The 27,593-nt window shown below is 48.5% G+C and overlaps 2 protein-coding genes and 1 non-coding gene across 3 annotated transcripts; 2 read left to right on the forward strand and 1 right to left on the reverse strand.

Annotated features, from left to right (window-relative positions):
- The first annotated feature begins 309 nt into the window (after window positions 1-309).
- On the forward strand, window positions 310-26,432 carry LOC120444936 (serum response factor homolog). Its single transcript, XM_039624937.2, has 4 exons — window positions 310-1,644; window positions 5,362-5,610; window positions 25,321-25,672; window positions 25,733-26,432. The coding sequence occupies exons 1-4, from the start codon at window positions 1,063-1,065 to the stop codon at window positions 25,900-25,902; spliced, it is 1,353 nt and encodes a 450-aa protein (XP_039480871.1). The 5' UTR covers window positions 310-1,062; the 3' UTR covers window positions 25,903-26,432.
- On the reverse strand, window positions 8,727-19,305 carry LOC120444937 (uncharacterized protein DDB_G0285291-like). The gene is made up of 2 exons (XM_039624938.2): window positions 19,021-19,305; window positions 8,727-9,821 (listed from the first exon to the last, which is right to left on the reverse strand). The coding sequence occupies exon 2, from the start codon at window positions 9,237-9,239 to the stop codon at window positions 9,075-9,077; it is 165 nt and encodes a 54-aa protein (XP_039480872.1). The 5' UTR covers window positions 9,240-9,821; window positions 19,021-19,305; the 3' UTR covers window positions 8,727-9,074.
- Window positions 23,913-23,986, forward strand: Trnan-guu. Its single transcript has one exon. It is a non-coding gene; the product is annotated as a tRNA-Asn (tRNA).
- Window positions 26,433-27,593: the final 1,161 nt, after the last annotated feature.

A 27,593-nucleotide genomic window follows, 5' to 3' on the forward strand; every position in this document is an offset into this window, starting at 1 on the left:
TATTTCCCATAACTGCACCAAATCCACGAAGTCGAAACAAAGTTAAACTTTTTTTTAAGGAGACAACTTGAACAAATTTTACAAAAAAACGGATATCAAAGCAATAACTTCGCGACAAGGAGACAACAAAAGGAAGACTTCAAGATCTGACACCAACTCACAGAGGCCATAAAAAGGACAGCAGGAAGCTAAGGAATAAAGAAGTAGAATCAACCAGATGATAAACTTTCGAAAACGTTTAGAAAATAACAAACATCCTAATAAACCACAAAAATTACAAATACGCGAGAAAGGATTTGGTAAAACATCCGAAACCTAATTAACAGCAGTTTGACAAACTCAACATTTATAGTAAACATTAAATAACACAACACAAGTTTTACAAACGCAACAAATTAAACATAAACTCTCAAAACCAGTTAAATAAAATAAAATAAATGAACTGCAAGCAAGCAATAAAGTAGATTTAAATGAAAAGCCACAAAGAAACTTAAAGCCATTGGAAACCAGCCATACAATCGATCCAGAAAATTAAAAAAATCAGCACAAACCAAACAGCAACTCCACTCTTCGCCTGAAATTCAAATTCCCCGCCAAGCGAGCACACTGCGCAACACTCGAGCGCTGCATCCCTGGACTTCCGCCGCATTCCAACACTGCAGGACTGTCAGCTGTCAGTTTTCCTGTGTGTGTGTGCGCGCGTGAGTGTGTGCGTGCACTTAAGAAACTTAAATTCGCGTTCTTGGCCAAAAAACCCGGGTTGTTAATAAGTTATAGCGTTTCCCTCGACTGAGAACTTGGCCCCCAGGCAGCCGGGCACGAAAACCGCCCCAGAAACGCGTCCGCCGCAGCCGAGAAGGCCCAAAACGCCAGCGAAACGCGCGCGTTGAGTGTTTTCTGTGTGGTTTTATTTTTGGAATATAAAGCGATCTGATCTGAAAAGTGTGCCGCGGCCGGATTCTAGATATTCAGATTCCCAGCACCCGAAACCCAAACGCAATAATAGACGCGCGCGGTGCCTTGGATCTCTACGGCTCCACGGTGGAGAACTTTTACCTCAGAATGGATCCGACGCGAGGTGACTCGCGGTACAATCTCAACTACTCGATGAGTAGCATCGGGCTGAGCCTGGCGGATCCGGCGGACATGTACGGCAACCCGGCCCTGGGTGCGGGCCGTCCGCCCTCCGGCGGCCTGCTCCAGAACATGGGCGGGGTTCCGCCGATGCAGCGCCCCAATCCCGCGGCAGGAGCACCCCCTGCCCCCCAATGCCAAACGCTCCACAGCCCACAGCACGCCTCCCAGCAGCAGCAGCAACAGCAGCAGCAGCAGCAACAACAGCAGCAGCAGCAACACCAGCAGCAGCAGCAACAGCAGCAACGCGGCCTCAAGCGCTCCGGCAGCGACTGCTACGAGGATCACCACCGCTCCTCCGGCGGCCTCACCCTCCAAGGACTGGACAGCGTGGCCAGCGGTGCCGTCGACGACAGCGTGGACAACTACAACCCGCTGCCCAACAAGAAGTCTCCGCCCGCCAACGGCAAAAAGACAAAGGGACGTGTCAAAATCAAAATGGAATACATCGACAACAAGCTGCGTCGCTACACGACCTTCTCCAAGCGCAAAACGGGCATCATGAAGAAGGTAAGATCGCTGGAGAACGCACCCCTAGCCATCTCCATCCCCATCCCCATCGATATACCCATTCCTGGTACCAATCCCAATCCCAGCCACGATTGGCGCTGCAATTGGGATGTCGACATTGGGCCACGTTTCCAGCGCATGTGCAATTAATAAATGCTTCGGGGATTCGGCTGCGACGGAATCCAGAAGTTCCCCCGCAGCTCTGGCATTGTTCTGCCTCCGGAAGGAGCGGGGATTTATTGCCAATTGGCCATCGGCACAGTGGTCGGGATAGCTGGCACTCGGGAGGAGCACTACCTTGGAATATCACTTCAAGTAGCCTCTGATTAGAACTTTGGAGCGAGCGAAGATAATGGACTTACTTATTCTATTTCCAATCAGATATTCAACTCTCTTTTGTGGCCAATACATCAAAAGTTACTTATTAGACCATTACAAGTTCTACTTGGAAATGGTTGGAATCCCAAACAAAATCCTAAATGATTTGATTTGGAACTCCCTAAGTTCTATGTTGTTCAAAGACTCCAGAACCCCAACCACTGTGCTTGCTCATCTCCAGAACGGTAGCCTCCTCTGATCTCCTCTGCTTTTGGCCAGAACGCGTCTGTTTGGCCAACTGTTTGGCCGCTTTGGCGGCGTTGTGTAAGCGCGGTAGCCCACGATTCCGCGTTGCCTTTGTTTTCGGCTTCATAAAATGTTAATTTGCCGCCGCAATTGCATTCAAAGGAGGCTCTCCTGCCCACGGAGCGCTCCTCCCCCGCCAGTGCACAATTGATGCGTGCTCCTTGTGGATTCCGGCCCACAAGTCTCGTTGCAACTGGCTGGCCACGTTGCCCCGTTGCTCCGTTGCCTTGGCATTTTCAAATGACCAATTTTCACACGCAAACTTACATAATGGCACTGCATTAGCTCCTGCCGCTTTCCATCGATCTGGGGGCCGCATATGAAATTTTTCACATTTCTCAAATAGACTTCCCTGGCCACTTGCCACCACACTTGGCCAAAACCAAGCCCCGATCAAAATCAGACAAAAAGCATCAACATCGCGGCGCTAAATCACGATCTCAGCACGATCTTTGCCCAAGACACAAAATCTTATGAAATATTTGACCCAAGCGGGCCAAAAACTAAGACGTTGCAGCTCTTAAATCTAAAAGGGGATACTTGAGAAAATGCTAAGCTTGATATACTCTAGAATGGCACTAAAATGTGATGCTTAAAATAAAGACTAAAACACATCAATTTAGATTCCTGCAAAGCCGCAAAGTAATTAAGTACGATTCCGTAATTCAAAATGTCTTTGAGGTAATGCATCCACGACTTGATTCCCTTATGAAAGCGCTCAGTACCCGTAGCCAATCTCATTTGGTCCCGAATTGGTGCTGGCTCATCGGTGAGGGTATCCAAAACATTTGACCCCTGGGACGTGGATTCTCGAGTTCTCGGGTTCTCGGGGGCCGAGCTTATGACAGGCGCACGCCCGGGACAAAAGGCCGCTTCCATAATGTGCGTTGCAAGTACAAAAAAAATATCGTTTTGGTGACTTTGATGCGGTCCCTCATCGATGTCCAGCCGGCGGACAGTTGACAGGCAGACAATGGGATTTTGGCTTGGCGCTACCAGCGGTAGCAGCAAAAAGCGGTAGCGATCTGCAATCGGCCATCCCAATCCCAATCCCAATTCCAACCGCAATCCCTACCAGCCAGGCGACCAACAAATTGCGGCCAATGAACTTGGCCCAGAGAGTTGTCGCGCCAACCTGCTGGCATGCTTTCCACTGGCCAATTTTGGTCATTTCGATCTGGCCGAGAGTCGGGGCTTGGATTTGGCGTGGGTGGCGGTGGTCAGAAGGCCAAAAAAGGCGACGAGAGTGAAAAGTGAGCTAATGTCCGTCCAGAAGTGATCTCATTTGCTGGCCAGCCTAATTGCGTGGGCCGCATCATCGATGGATTCGCAGCTTTCGCTTGTGACTTCTGGCTTCTGGCTTCTGCATAATGCACGGCCATCGAACAAGCCATCGACAAGTTCCCAACAATTGGCCATGGCTAAAAGGGCAGCCGGGCGCAAAATGCCGCCAAAAGGTGTTAAATTGAAATCACGAGGCCTGGGATTGGGATTCGGGATTGGGGATTGGGCCTGGGCTTGGGAATTGTTTGTTTCGGGGCCAGCTTGCAGCACGGAAGCTTAGGCCGCTGCCTCGTCGGCAGATTGTGCCCAGATAAGCCGCAGAAAGCCGGGCCAAGAGGCTCCACGTCGGCTCGCCTTTTGGCCACATGCAACAGCCTGTTGCGCCGTTGCCACATACGGGGGCATGGGGCAACGGGCAACAATCGGCTTCTAACAAATGACTCTCCATCTGGACGAAGCGGTCGCGGTTGCGGTTGCGGTCGCGGTCTCTGGGGCTGCCTTCTTGTCCTGTCAACGCGCTCGTACCCCAATCCTCGCCCGAATCCGATTCCGATTCCGAATCCGAGTCGTGTCCTTTTGTCTTTGTTCGAAATTCAAATTGACATGAATTGTTGGCCTGCTCGCGGTGCCCAAGTAGCCCTCCTAGCCACACAATCGACACCTACTCAGAACCAGAACCAGAAGCAGAAGCAGCATCAGAATCAGAATCCGATTTCGAATCGGAATCAGAACGAGAATAATCGGAATACGATTCAGATTCCGCTTTCGGACCGTGTCAATTGTTTGCATTTACACATGTTACACATAAAATTGGCAGCCAATCGATGTCTGCCAGGCTTTGGGGTTGGGGTAGCCCAATCCAATCGAATCCAATCCAATCCAATGCGATCCTATCCGATGCAATGCGATCCGCGGTATCCACTACCAATACCCAATTCGCATCGCAATCCAGGCAACAATGTGTACAACAATTTCATTAATATTAATAAATGTTCTCGCAGCGTTTGCTTCTCGGTCGGCCAGTTATTTATGCGCTGTGTTTTTCGACTCACACTCACGGCAGCCAAAGTGGCGGAAAAGTGGCAGAAAAGCAGCCGAAACTGTTTCCAGCCAGACCGACTCGACTTTATCGCTTTTATAGTAATTACGAGCTGTTGATAGGCAGCTTAGGCTACCGTCTAATGTGCAGCAACACGGTCCATGGCCCGGGGGGCTATCCACATCCACAGCATGGAGCTCCATCGCGATGCTTTCGTGACTTTCGGGTCTTTTGCGTGGGCGTGCTGGTGGAAAAAGTAGGGAAAGAAGGGCCTGACTTGGCGATTTCTCTGGCATAGTAGTTCGAAATGGGTTGGCTGCGATCTGTCTGGTTTTATTGAAGATTAAAGATGTTTTACAAAACGCACACGATTGCTTACTTGACGCCATGCAGTAAAATGGGTGACTAGGTAGTTAAGTAGTGCAACATTATAGTTATGGTAATATATGCCACTTTCATCCGCCTTACTTTTAGTCAGAAGTGAAACAGCTTTAAGTACGGAATACTGTAGTCCAACCTCTAGTTTAAGTGGCCAGCTTAGTCCGCCCAACTCACGCCGCCATCTCTGGTAATTTAAAGTCCGGCACATTGGGGATACCGCTTAACGCGCCTTATCGCTGCAACATAATCGCATAGTTTGGTGGGGAAATTTATGTGCCGCTCGGGCAACAGGCACACACGCTTCTCCAGTTCAATCCGCAGATACGCGATACGCGATCGAGATAGCATCGAGTACTTACCACGATCCTCTGCTCTCCCTCCACTTTCAGGCCTACGAGCTGTCCACGCTGACCGGGACGCAGGTGATGCTGCTGGTGGCCAGCGAGACGGGCCACGTGTACACATTTGCCACGCGCAAGCTGCAGCCGATGATCACCTCGGAGGCGGGCAAGCAGCTCATCCAGACCTGCCTCAACTCGCCGGATCCGCCCAGCGTGGGCGGCGGCGACCAGCGGATGTCGGCCACCGGGTTCGAGGAGACGGAGCTCAGCTACAACATCGCCGACGAGGACTCGAAAGTAAGACAATTGATATACGGTCACCACGGGCACGCTCATCTGGGTCACCCGCCGGCGCCGCCCTCGCACTACAGCCTCGAGCAGAGCCTGATGCAGTCGGGCTACAGTGGCGGCCAGGCCTCGCCGCTTTCCCACGCCCAGTACGGCGGACACGGGCACCACGCCCACGTGCCGCACGTGCCGCCGCCGCACTCGACGCACTCGCACATGTCCCACACGCATGCGCAGCGCTAGGTGATTCTGGCTAGGATTCCTAGGCAATATCCGGGACTTGGTTTAGTGCGGTGAGAGCGGAGGCTACAGCTTTCTTCATCAGTTCCTCTAAGATAGGCTTCTAGGATGCTATGGTCCACCGGGCTTTGTATTCTGGCGCTTACTTTACAAAAGTTAAATGATTGTAAAGTAACTGCTAGCTTACGAAGTTCGTTTTTACCACTCCAAAATGACTCCCTTTTGAAAATCTCGACGTTTTCCCGGTTTTCCCGCACTAAAACCAAGCCCGTTTAGTTAGACAGCTCATAGACAGTTCATATGTTTAGCAGATCCAAAGTGCAGCAAATGGCTTGATCGAACTTCGATACTTCGTACTTCGTATTTCGTGTTTCGGATCCATGGCCAATACGATCTCGCCGCTCGTTTTGTTCTTGTTTACCGCAGATAGCAGTGTTTTGTGTTTATTAATGTGTATTTACATTTACATTTACATTTACATTTACATTTTTTGTATACTAGTCAAGACTCTACTTAAAGGCGACTGTGCCATAGCAAGCTACAGCCCCTCCCAGTACATCGTACACCCCATAGACCCAATATACCCAATAGACCCAGTGCCCCCAGCTGCAGCTTCCAACCCAGTGCCATTCTACCGAACCACGAGACCACTAGACCAGTAGACCACTAGAAACACATCGAGACACAGCCGAGACTGCTTAGTTAGTCCTTAAAGTTAAGCCATAAGTGCAATACCACACACAACTTAGCAGGAGCAGGATACTTTCCGCAAGGATTTGCTGTACAGAGTCTAGAGAGTAAACAGCTACTGTGCGTTTACGAAACTTACACTTAGTTTAAACAAGTTGATAGCAAATAATACGAGTATATGTACTATATGTTAAAGCAATGTCGAAGGCGCCGGCGGCCGATTTCCTGAGTGTGAGTGAAAGCGTGTGAGTGTGAGTGTGAGTGAAAGTGTGTGCGTGAGTGTGATGAGCGTGCTCCGTAGAGTTAAGCGTACTTTCCAGATGCGTTAGCCTAATGTTAGTTGTATTACCGCGCTATAGTTATGTTTATCCGATCGATCCGATTGGCTTTTATTGACCCCTACTAACTGGAGTGTTGCATGAAGAATGGCTCTTAATCGCTCAGAAAGAACTAAGTTGCAACATGGCCACTTACTACTCACATTTGAGCTGTTTGCTTTTCGCCTTTCTACTAATATTTATTGTACCTATACTTAAACCTAAATACCAAATTAAAACAGCTCAAAGCAAGTTCTCTCATATCCCTTTTTTATTGTATTTATAACTTTATGTTTACTGCGTTAGTGAAAATACTCAACAACACGTAATTTAAAAAACGAAACACACGTTTCTGTCAAACAGAAAGCCGAGTAATTTCTTAAATACTAGTTAAATTTATTATTTAATTGATCGTGCAATGCGCCGAAGCAAAGCAAAGCAAGCGACGTAAATCGGATAACCCTAAAGCAATTTACCCAGTAAGCCTAAGCCATCAACATATGTTTAAAGACACCACAAAATAGTATCTACATACCAGAAACATAAATATATATATTATTTAGCGCAATATTACGAAATAATAAACATAAAACGAACAAAACACCAAACCTCTGCGGTTCCCCAACACATTTCCAGCTGCTTCAAGAGCAAGGTTAAGAGCACCGCGATAAGACCGAACCTACCACCAACCTACCCAGTTGCCAGTTGCCAGTTGCCAGTTACCTGCCCACATCTCATCTAGCATCTATCTAGTAATAATCCAATCCCACTGGCGAGTGGGTCGTCGGCTCTCCATGAATGAATTCGTAACTGAATTTCTGTTCGCTTCGCTTTTCCTTCGATGTTGCAAACACATAGCTTCCGCTTTGTGGCTTCCAATAACAGAGTTTCGGCTGCGGGGGCTCTGTGACGTCATGACAGGCAAACCATGCTGGCGACGAGTTCATAAATCGATCAGAGCCACCACCACTGGCTCGTCATGCACCACCGGCCAAGTCAGTCAGTCCGCCGCAGTTCCCTCGCTTTCCTCTCCGCTTGGCATGCAAATCGCGTTTCTGGCTCGTACTTTTCAATGCCAAAAGCTTGGCGTAGGCCCCACTGGCCTCTTGGCTGCCCCGATGACGTGTGCCACTATCCAAGCCCCAGCCCCTCGCTTCCCCCTCTTCCAATCCAGTCCAATCCAACCCAGCTCAACTCAACTCAGCTCAACTCAACTGAGCTCGGCTCAGTTTTTCCATTCAGCATGGGCCGATGAATGAAAGCCAAATGTTGTGGGTGTGACACCAACGCCGGCTCAGGTCATCAGTTGTTGCTCTACACACAAAGAAATGTCTCGCGTTTCTTCCACCGAAAGTGAATGGGAGATCGTTCAACTAAGCCCTTTCCACATTTAATGGCTCTGTGGAGCGTGGTCAGCACGAATGGCCAAGAAGTCCCTCTTACATGCAGCATTCAAGATACAATCTAGGCCAATCAAGTGGCCCCGAATTCTTGCAGTGTTGCCGTTGGTAGCTGGCTGCCAGCTGACTGATAAAACAAAATCCATAACTCGTACCGCTGCTGCTGTAGGTCGTTCTGCCGCCGCCAACTCTTTGTCCAGCCAAGGTTAATTGCCGACTTGCAGTGGGCCGCTCGCTGTTTGCCAGCGTTTGCTGGCTCACTAGCTAGATACGTGCCTATGGAGCTGTGTGTATCTGTGAGGTATCTGTGTGTGTTTGTGTGTGTGTATCCGACTCCCATCGAGAGTGCGATCCATCAGTCTGCGCGGGTGTCTTGGCTACGCGGATCGCCTTCTATGGCCGCTCACCTGCGCATCATCATCCCAGCCGCCCACGAAGTCGAAGCAGTAAGAAATGCCAGTTTGTCGGCTTCTACGACTCGTGTTTATTTCAAAACTTTATTCAAGATACATTACTTCAGCTTTATTTGTGTGCATGCTTATTATACAAATGAAATTAGCCGCTGACTACTGTACTAAATACTTCTTTGTGATGCTTTCTGCTCGAATCTAGTGCTGTGAACCTTGCCCCCCAATTCCTCATCATTAGGTATGGAAAAGCCAAGGAAGGAAACAAAGACCAAACCTCTGGCCCTGCCCTCCTCCTCCTCCTCCTGCTCCTCCCCCTCCTCGGCAGTGGAAGCGGGAGCACGGGTGCATATCAGTTTGAGAAATTAAAAGCATTTTGCGGTTTCGCTGACTATCGAAGCTGCGTGCCGCTCGAGCCTCTAACGACATTTCAATGATTTGCTGCTTGGCTCTGGCTGCAGTTGCAGTTGCTGCTGTTGCAGTTGCTGCTGTTGCAGTTGCTGCTGTTGCAGTTGCTGCTGTTGCGGCTGCTGTTGCAGTTGCTGCTGTTGCGGCTGCTGTTGCGACTGCTGCGGCTGCAACATGGCCACGTGCGCAGCACAAGACGCAGGCGGCGGAGGACACAAGCATTTGCAGTGCTCGTCGATTACGTACGAGGGCGACCTCTGTCAGCACAGGCAGCGTCCAGCTGTCCGCTGTCCAAAAGCCACCAACAACGCAGCCACGCAAGGAATCTCCTCCGCGGATTTTGTGTTTAAGCCGCCGCTGCGAGTTCTAACCGCATGCCGCCACAATGTCCTCTTAATTTCCTAGCCCGCGCTCACCACGCGATGATATCGCCGGCGATCCTCTGGAAGCCGAGGGGACTCCATCTCCCCCTACTCATCTCCATCCACATCCACATCCACATGCACATCCCCAATCCGCATCCGAATCCCATCCAGACGTCGTCCTCTGTCTGTGCGCTCGTTTTTTAATTCAACTGATTGTACTGCGGCTTCTGGAATTCGGCATTTCTTAAAGCCTTTGCTTTGCGCACACACATTGTGAGTCGGCAACTTCTGGCGACTTGGATGCTGGGTACTTGGTACTTGCTACTTGGCCACTTGGCCATCGACAACCTCCAACTCCTGCTCCTTCTGCTCCTGCGCCGCCGCCTTCGCAATCTGAAAAGGTTAAGAAATGACAATTTGTGAGCGTTTTTTCTTTTCTTTCGTTTCGTTTCTTTTCGTTTTGTATTTCTTTGTATTGTTTTGGTTTTGTCGTTTCTTCGTTTTTGCCAGTTGGCCAGTTGGCTGGTTGGCCGTCTTGCTTTTGCTTTTGGCCCTGTTGCTTTCATTGTGATTATTTAAAAGCCAGACTGAGACCTTAACGAGGCGCTTTTGGCCTTTCAGCAGGACTCACATTTAGTTAAGCAATTATTGGGCCGCAATGCAAACAAATAATGCGTACATTGTGTGCCTCACAGTCTATCTGCCTCGGTGGTTCCCCTCCACATCCCCTCCAAATCTCCACCAGCCCCAAACCCAACCGAACCGACTTACTCCAATGATTTTCCAAGTTAATCAAAATTCTTGGCTATCCACGTCGAAATCTCGGCGACCTTACCCCCTCCCTCTTCCGTGGCTCTTCTAGCGCCGCCGAGCCACGCCCATGCAACGCCCCTTCAGTGGAGCGTGGCGGAGGCAGCGATTTGGAGGAAACTTATGGCTTTCCGCCGTACCGCTCCCGCCTGGGATACTTATATAGGCACAGGCAGCTCCGCTTCACTGACCAATTTATGGCTGGGAATATTTCTTCTTTACCAGTCTGCTTGCCACATAGCCACATAGTCACATATCCACATAGTGTGGATTTTTCAGCGGAGATGCTTGCCTAATTGTGCCAGGAAATGTTGGGTGAAATAGCTACAAGTTAGTTGTTAAGCTTTGATTTGAATCAATGTCTAATATCCTTTGGCAACTTTCAGTTCACCTACCGCCCGATATAAATACATCTATATTTATATCTATATTGTGCCAAAATGGAGTAAAGTCGTTTAGAAAAAGTTGTGAAAATTGCTAAGATTTCCGCTTCTAGTTGTTTGCTTAATTAATGGCTTTCAATGATCTTTCGAATAACAAGCTTGGCCAATAAAGTGTTGACAAATATTTTTGAAACTTTTCACGCTGACTGGAAACTTTGCTTCTATTTGTATGTATCTATGTATCTGCTATCTATAAATTTGTAGCAAGTTCGAGCAGAACTCCAGGCAAACTGTACTTTACAAGAGGAAAACATGTGTAGTAGCCAAAGTTTGTAGGCAAAACTTTGAGCTGGCGACTGCGACTGTGCCCATCTTCCATCTCCCGAATCCGAATGCGATTCCAATTTCAATACCAATTCCAATTCCGATTCCGATTCATTATATAATGAAGCACACGCGGACTTCCCACATAAAGCGGGGCAACAGCCGCCTCTACCCACAGTCCGCACGGCAAACAAAAGTTAACAACAATCGATGTTCGGCTGGCTCAGCTCATTTCCTGCCCACAACAAAATGTTGAAATCTGGCGAGATGTATGTGAATAGTAATTCGCATATCACATTCTCTTTAACCTGGGCTTGTTGGCCTGGCCCAGAACTAAGCACTAGTAAGTGCCACGTTGCCGCTCGGCGCTAATGAAAGTGCCATAAATTTTCAATTAAAGACTCAAGGCAAACCCTCTGATTGGCAGCGATTAAGTTATCCAGCGAGGCTCACTTCGCAGCTTGGCTGCAATTATTTGCGAATTAACATTTATAACACTTGATCCTGTGCGTATCCGTTGAACGCTGGGCTCTTGGCCACTTGACGCTTCAGCGCATTTAAAAAGTATTTTTGTGCCACTGCCACAACAGCAACTGCAGCAACAACAAAGTGGCAGAGTGCAGCGGCAAGAAATATTTGCCGCATTTTAAGAGACGCGCAGAGTGCGTCCCTCTGTCCGTTTGTTGTATGTCTGTTATGCGGATTCATTGCAACCGCAGCCACTTGTTGCGAGTTGCTTCTGCTGCTGCTTCTGCTGCTGCTGATGTTGCTGCTGCAGTTGCGCTGTTGCTGCTGCCGCTCCTCCTGCTGCTGCTGCTTCTGCTGTTGTGCTAAATTTCACACCGACAATGAGCGCGAGCCAACAATGAATGAAAATTACTGGGCCCAACCGAACTAAACTGAACTGAACTGAAGTGAACCGAAGTGACGGACTGAGATGGCCAAACGACCGCAGGCTAAATCGATACCTTAATTCAAAGGCACGCCAGACCGCATTTTTGGATAATATACTCCAGCTCCATCCGCTTCAGTGCAACTGCAACTGCAACTGCTGGTGGCACGCGTGAGATTTCCTGTCTGCAGTTTTGGGACATTTCATATCGGATTGCAGCCAAATTTGGCGTCCTTTGTGGCACGCGGGGTTAAAGATATATGTACGCATACACACAAACATCAATTCGGCGGACTTATCGGCCTGGGAATTGTGGCAATGGCAGCGGCGAAGGCTCATTGTTCTGGCCGTGTGTTGCCAGCAGTGCCAGCATTGCCAGCGTTGTGCAACGACTTTAAAAAGCTGTTAACATGCGTTGTCATCGCTGCCATATGTTGCACGACAGGCGACTCCTGGTCGCCACCAGCAGCCGTACTCCATCCACATCCATATTCACATCCACATCCACCGCCACCGCCAAGCCACCGTCATTGATCGGCGATCGGCGATCGCTTTTGGGGCAGCTGAGCCACCGGCGACGGCGACTTGTCAACCACCTGGCACAACTGCACCACTTTTGTGGCGGTTGCATCAACGGGCTGAACTTCAAACCGGCGGCAGGCGTTGGTTTCCCTCGAAATCTACGCGAAAGTGGAAACGCCAGCGATTTGCGTAGCCCGCAGCGATAGTTATAGCTTCCTCAGCTCACATGTGCCGTCCCTTATTTGGAAGCTTGTGTGCTGTGCGAAGCGCAACAATTATACTCGTATGTGCGACGCGGCCTGAGCAGACTCACACAGGCGAGCGAGCGCGAAAAAAACCAGCACAACCACATCGCTGCACTGCGAGAAATTCGGCTGGATTCGGCTGCGAAATGCGCCATTCTCCAGAACATCAATAGCCAAAGTAAATGGCAAGGCACTCGCATGAAAAAGGGATTCGATTAAGAAGGGAATCATTATAACATGATATTACTACGTGTGACTCACACTTTTCGCGCAGTGTAGCGTCGGCGGCCGAGTTCAGTGCGAGTGCAGCGGAAAGGAGCAGTCGTCGCCACATTGGCTGACTTATGACGAAAATAATTGCTGGCTATTGCTATCGCCAACTGGCGATCGCGTCATCATCGCTATCGATTATTCGTAGAAAGCCCATCGCAGTTAGCCCGTTTTCATTAGCCCGTTACACGCTGCGTATGAGTAATCAATAATAATTTGACCGCCGTTCCATTCCTAGTTTTCCCATTTTTCCGATTTTCCTCCGTCAGCGAGTGTGTGTGGTCCCCAAATCGATTGCCATAATAATTTCGCGCAGATATAGCAAATAGCACGGCAAATGCAGGCACAACCACTTCGCCGGCGACAATCAACGTACTGAATTGTAATTTACTTAATTTCGAATCGTTCTGAATACGCAAATTTTGCATTTTGCCAAGCGGGGAACGGAAAAAAAGTGGAAGAAAACATTGTCCGTGCATTAGTTACATGTCTATAGAGTCGCGCTTGTTTTCGCTTACTTGCTGTTATGAAAGGCGACTGCGCGGCGTCTGTTTTGCCTGCTTTTTGGTTGTTTTGCAGCTCTGCTGCTTTTCTGCTGCGTTTGATATGCAAATTGTGTGCTCTTACAAAGAGACGCAGAATTATCGTATCTGTCGACGACTGTTGTTGTTGTTGATGTAGTTGTGGGAGCTTTGAATCGGGGGTTCCATATGGTAATGCCACACATCTACTTCAGCGGGCTAAGCCCAGAAAATCGGATATTTGGTGGTCTAAACTTCACATTTCAATTTAATTTTTATAAAGTCGATAGCACCTTTTTTCCGTGAAGGGAGGAGGATATCTACTGCCTTCCTAATACTTCTCTGCTTTGACTTTGGCCAAACTTCCCGCTGCAGGGAATGCTTTTTGGGGAAACCAGCGTGTGCCACACGGCGTATGCGCAATATTTGCGTAAGATCTTTGCAAATCAGCAAGCAGCTCGAACTCAGACTTAGTTTTTGATTTTGGTTGTGGTTTTGGGTTTTGGTTTGGCTACCACTTACGCGACAACGCCTTGACATGCCCACACGTCCGGCGAGAACAACACCCAACAACTTTGCAACATGCCACAGCATTTTGGAATGTTGTGCCGCTGTTGCGGCGTGTGAGAATTCACGAGTGTGTCCCGGCGTCGGTGTGGGGGCAACCCTTAATAAGGGAGCCCAAATTTATAATGTGGCACGCAATTAATTCACTGCCACAGGCAAAGCTGCCAAACGAAGGCGCAAAAATTATCACACCATTCAAATGACGCTCACGAATGTTTTTTGTTTTTTCGAGTGGCGAATGTTGCGGGCTTGGCTGGCCACCGGCGAGCGACTTGCAACATGCAACAACTGGTGGCAAGCAAAGTCGACACATTTTGTTTGTACCGAACCGTTCTCTTTGGCGGCAAACATTTAACAAGCATCGCCTGTCCGCTGGCCGAGGATGCCACCTAGAAAGCTCACGCTAGGCGTCCAATTGGCTGCAGTTGCCGCCGATCATGGTCATGCCACATGGTGCCCACCGTCCACTGCCTTGCGCCCAATGACTGGTGACTAGTGCCCAGTGGCTGGTGCCACCAAGTGGACAATGCCCGGGTCTGCGGCCGGTGGTCCTTTGTCTTGGAAGCGCTCCTTGCCGCCTGCCTGTCAGTGCTAATTTGTTGCTGCTCGTGCAGTGCCACTAAAAATATAGCCATAAATGCTGATCGCCAGGGAGGAGGCAGAAATCTGCATGTCCTTAATGCCGGCAACGTGCGAGTTTTACAAATTACGAAATGAGCAGTCGAGCAGTTGAGCAGTTGAGCATTCGAGCAGCCAGGCAGTCGCAGTCCACTCGTTTCCACTTTTTCCCACGTCTCATTAAAATTGCAGTTTAAATTCAAGATGCTGCCTCTGTTCTTTTACTTTCTATCATCGTCATCGAGTCATCCAGTCACCGAGTTACCCAGCTACCGAGGCAGCGGTGCAGGGATGTAGAGATGCAAGAGATGCAAGAGATGCAGAGATGCGAGCCAAGACGACGTCCCATCGTCATTATTGTCAACTCTCAACGAGTTGCCAATCGTCTGTCGTCCGTCTGCTGTCCTCTGTCCCGGCTATCTTTCTGCCTGCCGTTTCTAGATTGATGTCTCTGCAGTCGGGCAGGCAGTCAGTCAGTCGGTCCACGAGTCCACGAGTCCATGCGTCCATCTGTCCATTTGTCCATCTGTCCATGTGTCCCGCGGAATTATGCGAGGCGGTGGTGATCGGGGGAGGGAATGGAGATGGAGCTGGAGGTGGAGGTGGGGGAGTGAGCAGAGGCCAGCTTGGCACAGTTTGCGCACCTCGGCATCTCCACTGCCCCTCGCCGAGATGGAATTTTGGGGCGGAGATTGCCCCAACTTCGAGATAAGGCACACAATTTTCATTTGCGAGCCGAAGAATTTTGGGTACTATATGTGATATGCGTCGAAAATGTATTTATTAAACGTATGTTTTCGCATGGACTGAAAGACTTCTTGCGTTTCACATTCGAAGATGAAATGTTAGCATTCTTAAGTACAAAAAACTAAAAAAAAGGAACGTCCTTTTCAATTCAAAGTAATTATTACAACTGTGTTCTATTCAAAATAAACCAACTTCTCGCATTTCAAAGCTTACAGTTCGCTATCAAAATGAACTTCATATCTCTAATGTATCTACCTAATCTAACACCTATTCTAATCCTAGAACATGCAAAAAGGACTTAAAATGTCCTTCTGCAGACTGTTTCTGTCCTAAGCATATGCAATCACATGATCCAACCGAATTATTTGTTCTTTTTATTATTATTTATTTGATTATTTTTGTGAGCTGATGACTGCCAAGTATTTCAACAGAAAGAACTACTCATTCGATCCGCAAGTTCGTTGTAATTGTGCAATTCTTTTGTTTGATTTGGCCGCTCAGTTGCGACGTACTTTTTTACTCTGCTGCCCACGATGTGGATAATTGTTTAGCTGTTATTGTTGTTATTGGACGTTAATATACATTTGATTCTTGTTATACTCGTACATATGAGTAAAAATGGAGTGTGTGTGTGCGCCTTAATTAAAACTGTGCCCGCTGCTCGTAGGAGTTAATTAGACTGCGGAGGTGTACGGGCCCAGTTTTCAGTTTTCAGTTTGTAGTTTTCAGTTTTAGTTTTCAGCTTGCAGCTTTCAGTCTCAGATCCGGCGATCTGGGGATCCAGCGATTCAGCGATCGTTCGCTTTCAAGTCAAGCCCCAGCTATTAGTCGCTCAATATTACGCGTTTGGCGGACAACATTGTTCTTGCTTTTTGCGCTCCCCGAGTTCTGTGATCTTGACTTATCGGCGGTATGGGATGGATCGGGTTGGGATGGTATCGAGTTGGGGATGGGGATGGGGATGGTATAGGGGACACGGGCTGCTGCTGTTCACACGCTGCTCATCAACAATTGCTGTCACGAATTTTCCACTCGGCGCTTTTTGCGCGCGCTACTTGTTTGTATTTTAAAATTTATTTATTTGTGCAGCCTCCGCAGTCTCAGAAGCTCAGAAGCTGTGGAGCTCTTTAGCTCTGGATCTCAGAGGCCTCCACACACACGGGATGGGGATGCTCTCGTGGAGTGAAGTGAAGTGGAGTGGAGTGGATCGTACGCGCGTAGTGTGTGTGCTCCTCCTGGAGCGCACTGAAGAATGCATTTGATCAGATAATGTAATTCGCATTTTAAATTGAGGCGCATTCCCAGTTATACTTCTTCTCACATGCATTTACCTGGCCGTCGCAGGCATCCTTCGATTTGCGAGGCGGAGGAGTACGACTGCTGGACTGCTGGGCTCCACATCCACATCCACATCCAGCTCCAGCTCCAGCTCCAACCTCATCTTCTCGAGAGAAGCCCCACGAACATTGCGGGCGTTGCATTATTACGCACAAGTAAATCATCGAAAGACGTGGCCACTGTCCACTGTCCACAGTCCACAGTCGAAAGCCAACGGCTTGTTAAGTAATTTAGTTGGCCTTTTTTGCCAACTCTCTCGGCGCATTTTGCTTTTTCTATATGGCATTTGGCATATTTGTTTAAAGAGCTTCTTGTGAGCTGAATTTGTTATTGTCTCTATAAACGTAATAAATTGGCATTCAATTAGGCCAAAGGTGTTTTGTTTTCTGGTGGGTAGAAGTGCTCCTTCGGCTTGGCAGTTGATCATTTGATCAGGAAATGTGATCGTGTGAAATGTGAAAGACTTTCTTATAAATAACAAACTATTTATCATTTATTTACACTATGAACTATCTTATGTGTCTGCTAAAATATATATAATTATACAGTTTAAAGATCAGAATCCTATTTCTTTCGGCTGTGCTATAATTGCTTTTTATTCGTTTTCAATTTATATTCCTTTTTGTGCGCAACTTGCGACGCCTTCACTGCGATTTCCTGATCCCCAAATCTTGCGGCTACCTGGCCAATCTCGGTTCGAGCCAATCTGGCTGGCATTAGCATATCGGTCATAAGATCTATAACTAAACTCGACGGACAGTTGACAGTTTGCTCCGCCCCGCGGAGACGGATCGCAGATTGGATCGGACGGTACGGGATCACATGGCATCACATGGCATCATATGGGATCCGTCATGCGAGCCTCTGCTCGTCCTGCTTTCTAACGATGGCATTTTTGATATTTGTGACACGCAGATTTTCCATCAGTGTCAACAAGGCATTGTTTGGCGAACGTCAACGTGGTTGGTCTGGGTCCTCCGGCCATCCCGATCTCCCACTCCTCCGGCTCCAGACTCCCAACTCCCAACTCCCGACCACCGACCACCGACTCCCAACTCCCGACTCCTGACTCAACTGACAGACTCGATCGGCCGTCCGATCGTCGTCGATTTTTCAGCATCAGAGCAGCAAAGGCAGGCAAAAGTCGGGCCAATGCAAAACCGAATGCAGCGCGTACATTTGCATAGACACAAAATTATATGAGACCAAGACGGAGACCGAGAGCCGGGCCCGAAAACGCAGCTTCCTGGTCTTTTTGTGTCTGAAATTTATGTACCCACACAATGGGGTAACAAAACAGTTGGAGTGGAGGAGCTTCGTCTCCGCTGCTGGGGAGCCGTGGTGCTTGTGGGCCCGTGGTGTTGGCCTAAACACCATTCTAGCGGTTCGTTTAGCTTGTTTATTGGCATGAAAATCTATCAAAAATGCATCATGCACTTTATATTTATTGTACGTAAATACAAAAATAATGTGCTTGACATTTGACCCGGCCCAAACGACAACAGCGCTATGGCCGCCGTGCCACATGTTGCCCATGGTCTCTTGCCAATGGCCAAGTTGCCAGGCTGCCAGGTTGCCAGGTTGCCTGCAAGTCTGCAAGTCCCGACTGATTATGAAACTGGCTGCTTTGTCGGTGTCCGGGGATATTTGGTTATTGTCTTCGGACTCGCATTCTAACACAAATCAAAACGGGCAACAGCAATCCCAACACTCGCCACTTAAATGCTCGTTTATAATGTTGTTCAAATACAATAAATAGCCAGGACTCGCAGCAGGCGGTTCTCACTGCCTCACTGCCTCACTGCCTCACTGCCTCTCCGTGGACCCGAGCACATTTCCATTGCTCATGCTGATTTATGAAATGTGGACGCCGATGTGGCGGCCCACAAGCCGCAAACAGAGCCCCCCACCCCGCCTTAGGCCAGCTTTCTAGCCAGGCTTAGACCCGGCACTGGGTACTGGGTAGTGGGTACTGGGTACTGGGTAGTGAGTACTCGATACTCGATGCCAGGGGCCTCTAACTGGGCAAAGTCGGCAGGGGTGATTGTGTGTGATTGTGGGCCCATGATTGAGTTGTCGGCCTGCTGGGCTACTGTTTGCAGTTCGCCGCGTGGCTTATCTTGCGGTGCATCGCAGCTGCTCGACCAGCCTCCACTTATCACCGCTTGGCAGGAAGGGGTCAAGGATTACGGCTGCACTGGCACACCGAAAGTGTCCGAGTCGGAAACTCAGCCGCCATCAGCGCTCCACTTAATGATGTTTACTATCTGAGACAGCACTATTAGCTCAATAGCCAATATATCGCACATGGTCACTCCTTAGCCACAATTGCATTACTTAGTATGCCGTACTCACCCATAAGTAGGTGCCAGCTGGTCTTGTCCAGATCTTTCAGCTATCTCCTCCCAGCATCCGCGATCACCCCGATCAGGTCTCAGGTCAGGTATTCAAGTCACCATCTTCCGATGTGTCCGTACGATTTTCTTCACACACTTTCCAGTTTCAGTTCTCACTGATTGATCACACTGTTCACGTCTTTCAATCACTGAAGTCCAGAATGCCAGAAGCCAGAAGCCGAGGATCGCTCCTCGATCGTCGTGCAGGTCACGCAGTTGCTCACAGACTGAAAACGGAACCCCGGCGATCGGAGCTCTTGAGTCCCGAGCCGGAGAAACCCGAGGAGAAACCCGTTTGGAGGGGCTTAAGAGCAGCACTGCGATCCGCACTGGAGGAATGGGTGCGACAGGGAGGCCACCTTTGAGCCGCTCTCTTTCGGTCTCTCTTAAGCCGCCTATTAGGCACCTATACCTTATATACAGTCCTCCATGTAGCGCCGAGATGTGGGCGGGACTTGTGGCCGCTCGTGTGCGTATTAGATTTTATAGACCCGCTTGTGACTCGCTCACCAATTCCATCTTGGGCCTGGTCTATGTACATTGGCTGCGTGGGGACACATGGACACATGGACAGTTAGACAGATGGACATATGGGTAGATGGGCACACAAATGAGTGGTCCCCGGTCGCGGCGGGCATGAAAATTCAATTTACACCAACCTGCTACAAAATGACGTATCTCTGCATGTATTTACTGCGATCTATTCACTACTATACATATCTATATATATATATATGCAGCGGGTACTTCGCTGTTGGGTGTAACCAGTTCTCGAGCAACAAATATGAAATCAGCGATTGAATATTTTGTATTCCGCTGGTGGGCGTGGGCACGCTCCGGTCCTATAGATGGTCTTGGCTTTGTTTTTGCTCATTTGGTGCTGATTTTTTGTCATTTTTGCAAAATGACACAATTTAGCGATTTCCAAACAGTTCTCGGCTTGGTCTTTGACTAATGATGAAGGCGCTGGAACTGATTTGTCAATTAGTTTTGGAGTCGACTGTGCTCGATTTTTGTAAAATGTACAGGGGGTTTCCATTAGCGATCTCAGGTTGGCTTTATATATATGACATATATCAGTTAAACGTGTTCCCCTTCTAAACATAGTCCTAGGGTTTACAAGTTGGCGATTACTTTTTATTTAGTTTTCAATACGGGCACTGAAACAAAAGCTATTTGCGACTGTTTCTTGGACTTCAAAATTTAACATGACCAATGACATTCTGGTGTTTGGCCACTCTTGACCATCTACCCAATTAAAATGAGTTTCTCAAATGACAAAACAAACGCTTTAGAATTGATTTATAAGATCCCTCCCTCCATGGAACTTTATCAGAGCCACCGAGGCACGCATTCAATGGGTTGCCCAGCATTTAATCGCTGTCAGGGGCTCCAGATTGTTTGCTCAGTTAGGGACCTTCTGCGGCTTGGCTGGGCCTGGCTAAATCTAGCCAAACATCGAACCCAGTTGCCAGTTGCCAGTTGGCTGGGCACCCACATCAGCATCCTTCCCTTGCAGCCTTCCAATCGGAGGCACTTAACATACGCCGAGTTGAGATCTTGTATTCGTATAATTGCAATTTCCATTCAACTGTTTGTTCGCCGCCGCTCTGTGTCCGAGTCCGTTTCATTTGTTTGGCTAGTTTTGCGGTTGTTAGTGCCCATCATAAATTGCAGAAGCCGTGAGGGGATCCCCTCCAGCCACTGGGCATGCGGACCAGGAGGAGTGGCCAAGTGGAGCAGGGGAAGCCATGGAAGCAGGGGGAGTAGAGGGAGTAGAGGGAGCGGCACAGGCTAATCGGTGGCGTTTCATCTGCGGCCTGCTGTCCTGTTGTCCTGTTGCCTCTTGTTCGCCTGTCGGCGCACGCATAATTAGGCCTGAGGACAATCGTTTTGCTCGCTGCACTGCGAGAAACTAGTGCGAGCTGATTTGCATATGTCACACAGATACTAGACGAGCTGAAAGATTCATTCGTTTAGCTCTAGATTTACTAAATTGGAGTATAGAAGCATGTTTTATTCTAGAGACATATTTCCTTTTCTATATATCATTTAGCTCAGTGCACTAGTGGCAGGTTACCCCGCGCAATTTGGCCAAATAATTGGTAACCGAAAACAATAAGCTCGTTTCTCGTACTCCCAACCAATCGTGGCATCCTAATGCGGCCCAGACATTTAAATAGATGCTAATTCCCATCATAACTGACTGGAGACCCCGTCTCCCGTCTCCCGTTCCCCCTTCCCCGTTCTCGGCTCTCGATGAACTAATGAATTTGAACCCGCCACTCGATTGTGGCAGACTCACGACGCGGCGATTGGAGGCGACTTGCAACTTCCTGCTGGCCGCTTTCTTTGCGCGTGAATCCGTGTAACCGCAACTCGCAACCAGCAACCCGCAATCCGCCATCCGCACCAGAGAAAAGGCACAAAACTGTGATTTGCCCAAAAACAGAAAGCCGGCCAGAAAGCCTCGCTTGGCGGATATAAACGCTTTAAAACTCCATATTGTGGCCTGGCCCGGATGCGACGACAATTGTGAAGACGACCGACCAAATGGCCAAATCCGACTCCCAGTTTAGCTGGCAAATGTCTACGCAGTGTTGTCGCTTCTGCCGCTTTTGTTGCCCTGCGTTGTTGCCAGTTGCCAGTTGGTAGTTGCTTGTTGGTTGTTCGCTTGTTGCCGCTCCGTGTCAACTGACTTTTGCCTCAGCTTTCGGCTTTTGTTTCCACCAGCACCAGCCCCATTTTGCTTAGCCAGCCAAGCCATCCCATAACATTTTCCCCAGCGCTTCCTGCTCAAAATGTGGCCACTGTCCTGCGGTTCTGATTGTGTGATTCCTCCTACGAAATCGAGGAACAGTGGTTCGCAAAGATGTCTCACTTGAACTGCAGAGATGTCACAATGAATGGTTATTATATGTTTTGAATATTCACCATTCACATTTAGATTATTCACAAGAGGTCCCAGTTTTAGGTTATAAATACTTTAAAGAACCCCAACTTTCCAGCTACTTTAGTGTCCAATGAACATGCATACATTTTTTATAGAGACTGCGATTGTGTTTGTTGATTTCAATGATGTGCCGTTTGGGCAATAAACACAAGAATCGTAGCAACCCAAAGCCATTTCATCTCGTATGCAAACCCCTTTGTGCCACTGTTATCCTTTTGCCTGTTCCCTGGGCAATTGTGCGTTAGATTTAAGTGCTTTCGTTTGCCAGGCTTAATTTGCATTTTTATTTTTATGTTTTCATTGAAAGCGCCAGCATCAATGGAGCCCGCTGGCTTCCGAGGCTTTGGAGGCTTTGGAGGCTTTGGTGGCTTCGGAGGAGAGCACATTTGGCTATTCCTTTGTTTTGGGCTCAAAGTTATCAGTGTCGGTAGATGTACACGGCATCAACGGTAGCAGCAACATGCAAAATGCAAATGTTTATTGGCCAAATGCTGAACGATCTCGGCCAGCTGAACTGAGAACAACGGTCCTTCTGGCTTCTCGCCTCCGTCTCCGAGTTGCCTGGCGATTGGAGCGATTGGAGCGGCGGGTGCTGACTGCCACAAAGTTGTCGCCTTTTGTTGTGGCAGCAACCATTTTGGTAAAAACAACTAATCAATTGGCAAATGTGCCATCCGTCAATCACGCAGTCAGTTGGCGGTGGTGTAGGTCACACGACACCACTCGCGGTTTGGTTGCAACTTGAAGCTGCAACTTGAGCTGCAACTGCAACTGCAGCGGCCACCGAATTGACTCGCATTCACTTTTGGGGCACATAAAATGCCACCTTGGTTGTGAATGTCAGTTAGCCAATTTGAAAATTCATTCATTCAGTGCTTTGACGACTCGCTGACTGACTATTGCCAACATTTATTATTAGCCTTTCCCAAACTGACTATTTTTGGAGCTGCCGATGGCCACACAGCAGTAGATGCAGTCGCAGCAGTTGCAGCAACAACAACATGCCGCACATATCACAGCAAGACAAATTTCTATATAATTGCATTTGTCGCAGGCTCTCCGAGCCTCGAAGTTCGATACCACTGGCGAGGCCAGATCGGCCAGACAATGCCAGGCATTATTTTTATATAAATTGCATGCCATTGGCCCGGCCAGTTGGCATTCCATCCAGCCAATTGTCGTCGGAGAGTTGGGGCTCGAGACTCGGGGCAGGGTTTTCGCTCCGATTGTGTTTTTGCCTCGCTTTTAGCCTGGCTCAAACTCTAATTGTCATTTAATGAGACACGCTCGGCATTTGCGCACGACACACGACTATCAATTTGGCAAGTTGCAGTTGCCCGCTGCCAACAGTCGCAATCAGAATCAGAGTCAGAATCAGCAGTAGAAGAAGCCACCGATGAATCTGTTCTATTCGCTGACAACCCAACTTGTCGCACTGCATCGATTCTGCAAGCTGGAATTGCATCTACCATCTTTAGATACGCCATTCAAAAGATTAGCTCAAAAGTAGCTCAAGATTATTACCACTTAAATCCCTTTCTCATAGCATGTTCACTGAATAAGCGTATTCTATGTGTCTAATAAGTATGTATTTATAGATTAAATTTCTTGGCATGCTGCATGCTTACCCGGCATACGAAGTTGTTGTCTTTGCAGATTGCTATGTGCAGAAGTGAAATGCCAAAAGAATAATTTCTAATTATATATATATATATTATATATTATAAGGTTTTCTGGCGCCATCAATCCCTAAATCAGTTCATACTGATATAGGTAAAGCAAGTAAAACCTGTTGAATAGTTTAATCAACTGATAATGGAATCACCCCCAAGATGATGTCATATGAGATAGCTGCGCAGTGGGCAGATGAGGGGTTTTTTTCCCGTCGAGTTTCAACTGCCTCCGTGGCGCAATTGGTTAGCGCGTTCGGCTGTTAACCGAAAGGTTGGTGGTTCGAGTCCACCCGGGGGCGCATCAAAGAAAATTTTTTTACTTGTTTTGTTTACTTTTAATTTCATAAATAGCTTCCCTAATGTTTTTGGGTTCATAAAGCTTTTATTTATCGCTTTTGTGTGGCGAATTCAAAGTGTGCAATTAGTAAAGGGAAATCGCACACGCTGCGGGAGGTCTGAAGAACACAGACACAGTATTTATTGGGCAACTGGAAAGAACGACGAACGAACAGGCGTATAATTTGATTTTTATTGAGCGATAGCAGCGCCATTACCAGGATTATTTCAAGCCTTATACGTGTGTGCCTCAGCCGCAAGCCTGGGCACAATGTAACCTTTACATGAGCAGCTCCACTTTCAGCCGCCTTCTGGTTTGCTCACCGGTTTCTTTTTCGCCTCTGCTTGCTGCAACTGGATGAAAACCACGAGCGTAACAACAGTTGCACATGCAACATGCGCATGGTGTGTTGGTGTCGCCAGCAACGTGGCCAAGTGTATCATGGCAACTTGGAGACAGTTTGTCGTCGCTGGTTTTGCTAATTAAAATGTCTTGGTGCTGTGACTCAAAAGGCGGTCGCCTGATCCACTGGCCAAGTCGAGTCGAGTAGAGTCGAGTCTCTTGGTTACCAGCGGACGACGGCGACGGTGACGACGATGACGACGCCCATTTTAGTAGGCAGTCAGCGGCAACAATGCGATTTTGCCTTTCGCGAAATGCTGCCTCTGCTGCTGCTACAATTTCATTGGAAGTCCGCTGATGTCTGATGATGTTGCAGGGGCACGCGGCGTATGCGCAATGCGACTGCGACTGCGATCTCCCTCGCACAAAATGGCGATCGCATTGTTACAGTTTGCAATTATTTTGATTTATTTTTTGTTCGTCCCCGCGCTTGAGCACTAATCAAAATTAAAATGACGCGTTCGCTGCCATCCCATCCCATCCCATCCCATCCAAGGCGATGCGATGCGATGCGATGCGACGAAAACGACAACGACGATGATAGCCCCGCACCGATCGCCCCTCTGGCCGGAGAGCCAGAAATCAATATTCTAAATTCTTTAACGCGTGTGCACATTTAAGGCAACGCCAGCTCATTGAGATGCGTGCCGGCGAACAGCCTGGCCAGCACTTATACGCAATTTCGCGCCATATTTGGGCCAAACATATTGGATTTTTTTGTCATCTCGACGTCTCCTTGCTCCCTGCACTTGGCCGGCATATAGAACAGCGCACCGGGCCACAGACCACAGATCCCAGCCATCCTAAGCTGTGCTTAGCTTAACTGCTTGAGATCAGCCTGCCAGACTGTTTGTCTACGCCGCTAATCGGGTGTCTTGGCTTCTTTCTTTCCAGGATGACCGATCGCCTACCTCGTCGGGCAACGAGTCGGATGATTCGTCGGACGTGGAGATGCCGTTGGAGGCGGCTGAGGTGGCAACCAAGCTGCCGGCCAGCAAAACAGAGGTATCAGCGCCTCCAGCTGCCTCATGCTCGGCGGCCACCGCGTCCTCTGGCCCCAAAACCATGCCAGCATTGAACTACCAGACTGAGACCAACAGCGGACCCTCGACGTCCACGGCCGCCGGAGGAGCAGCCTCGGCGGACAGCAAGTACGTCTACTCAGCTGCCTCGATTGCCAACATACCGCAGAAGATGCTGAGGCAGCTCATCCAGTCGGGCCACTTGCAGGTGCACGCCGAAGAGGGTGAGTAGCTCTGAAATCTTTAAATAAAGTGCCAGTTCTAAACAGATATCCAACTTACAGATGGCAACCAGTATGTGACCATACCACTGAGCTCCACGGCAGCGAACCTGATAAAGAGCAACAAGCTAACAGCCTCCGGATCGGGAGCCCCAGGATCAGGAACGCCAGTCAAGAACGATGCGAGTGCCAGTGCCGACAAGCCGTTGACCATCAAACAGGAGTTCGATTAGCCCCCAGCCACGCCCACTGCTTATCCACCACTGAGAACTGCGTTTATCCACACTTGCCACACACCATCTGGGAAATCATCAGCAGGAGATTACCATTACTCCATACCCACTACTCTCTTAAAGTCTATCCAAAGTTTTCGCGTCATCAGCCGGGGATGACGATCGCCTGCTACGTCTAAGTCATACTATATCTACTATACCGATACCGATACCGATACCGTATATATACTATTTTTTATACCTATACAAGAAGAAGTGAAGTGAACACCCTGAGCTGGTATCCAAGATGCCAGCGGCATATCTACATACGTAAGTTTTAAAAGTTTTGCAAGTTATACAACAACATACGTGCAGGCATCTGCTGAAATCGAGATGAATTATGATCGATGATTGTATGAGAAATGGAAAACGAGGATGATATGGATGTTCCTAAATCGCAGAGATCATGTTGCTTTGTTACTAGTTTATATTGTTTTATTATACAATACATAAATACATATAAACCAACTTTTTTTGCATAAAACCAAAAACCCCAGAGTGTTTTATTCCTTTAAGTGGTTTAATCCTTTAAATTAAATGCTTCTTGCCAATTTGCAGGCAACTAAGCCAGGTAATTCATGGCTCAATCAAGTGAATCAATCAAGTGACACTTAAGCAGCTGAGAGCCCGCCCCAACGATTATTATTACGGCCACCTACCTGCTAGTATATATACTATACATAGTTAGTATCTACGAGCATGAGAGTGCTTGGATTAAGCACACTCGCAAAAAGAGCAGCGGAAAATGCCTTTTGGTATTTTGCCGCTTGATGGATGTGTCCGTGGTGGGTATTGTGCAATTGATTGATTGACGACATAATCTTATTGACACTTAACCTAATTAAACGTCGCTCATTACTCGCCGGCTCAGGTAGTCGCACTCACACTCGCACTCGCCGTCTAGCACCTGTTACCGCTTATGGCCCTCGATTGGGGCTAAGGAGCCCAGGTCCCCGTCTTCCCATTGATCTTTCTGGCCGCTGGAGCGGGGTGGGGCGGGGGGAAGGGAAGGGGGTCGAGTACTTCCGCTTCGGCGGAGGCACTTTGCATGCAGGAGGCCCACAAAAGGCCACAAAAGGCGCAACGTGTGGCACATACTAATGCTTGCCACTTACCAATTGGAGTACCATGGGGATCATGGTATCAATGCTTCTTAATAAAATAATGGTGTTAGAACTTTACAGGTGGAAAACCAGTCTTTGCTCTTAAGTTGATGACTTGAAGGCAACCACTATACTCACCGCGTAAATAAAGTCCACTAATTCTTAACAACTCTCCTCACACAGTTCCAAAATATTTAAAGTTTGACAAACAGTTCCACTTCAAGTATTTCCACTGTACTTAATCACCGTGTGGACAACGGACGACCTGGGCGGTGGATTGGCACGCGCCGCGGTTTCCGTGGGCTTCGGTTTCGGTCTTGGTCTTCGACTTTGACTTGGTCTTCAGCCGGAAGCCGTTAGTTGTTTGGGCCATGTGTGCTTTTATGGCCGGGTGTTGACGGCGGAGACAGAAATCAAAGACTACGGCCACAGCCCACAGCCCACATCCCACTCGCCGTTGGCCCGGTCAAAGTTGAGTGGGTCACTAAACTCGGAGATATCGACGCTGTTTGCGAATGGCACCGCAATTAGCGTTGATTATGGCCAGCA

This window comes from Drosophila santomea, chromosome 2R (assembly GCF_016746245.2).
Source record: "Drosophila santomea strain STO CAGO 1482 chromosome 2R, Prin_Dsan_1.1, whole genome shotgun sequence".
NCBI lineage: Eukaryota > Metazoa > Arthropoda > Insecta > Diptera > Drosophilidae > Drosophila > Drosophila santomea.

Coding starts and splice junctions, on each gene's coding strand:
- LOC120444937 (XM_039624938.2), bottom strand. CDS start 9,239: ATGTTGCAGCCGCAGCAGTCGCAACAGCAGCCGCAACAGCAGCAACTG.
- LOC120444936 (XM_039624937.2), top strand. CDS start 1,063: ATGGATCCGACGCGAGGTGACTCGCGGTACAATCTCAACTACTCGATG. Junction 5,611..25,320: donor TCGCCGACGAGGACTCGAAA/GTAAGACAATTG, acceptor CTTTCTTTCCAG/GATGACCGATCGCCTACCTC. Junction 25,673..25,732: donor GCAGGTGCACGCCGAAGAGG/GTGAGTAGCTCT, acceptor TCCAACTTACAG/ATGGCAACCAGTATGTGACC.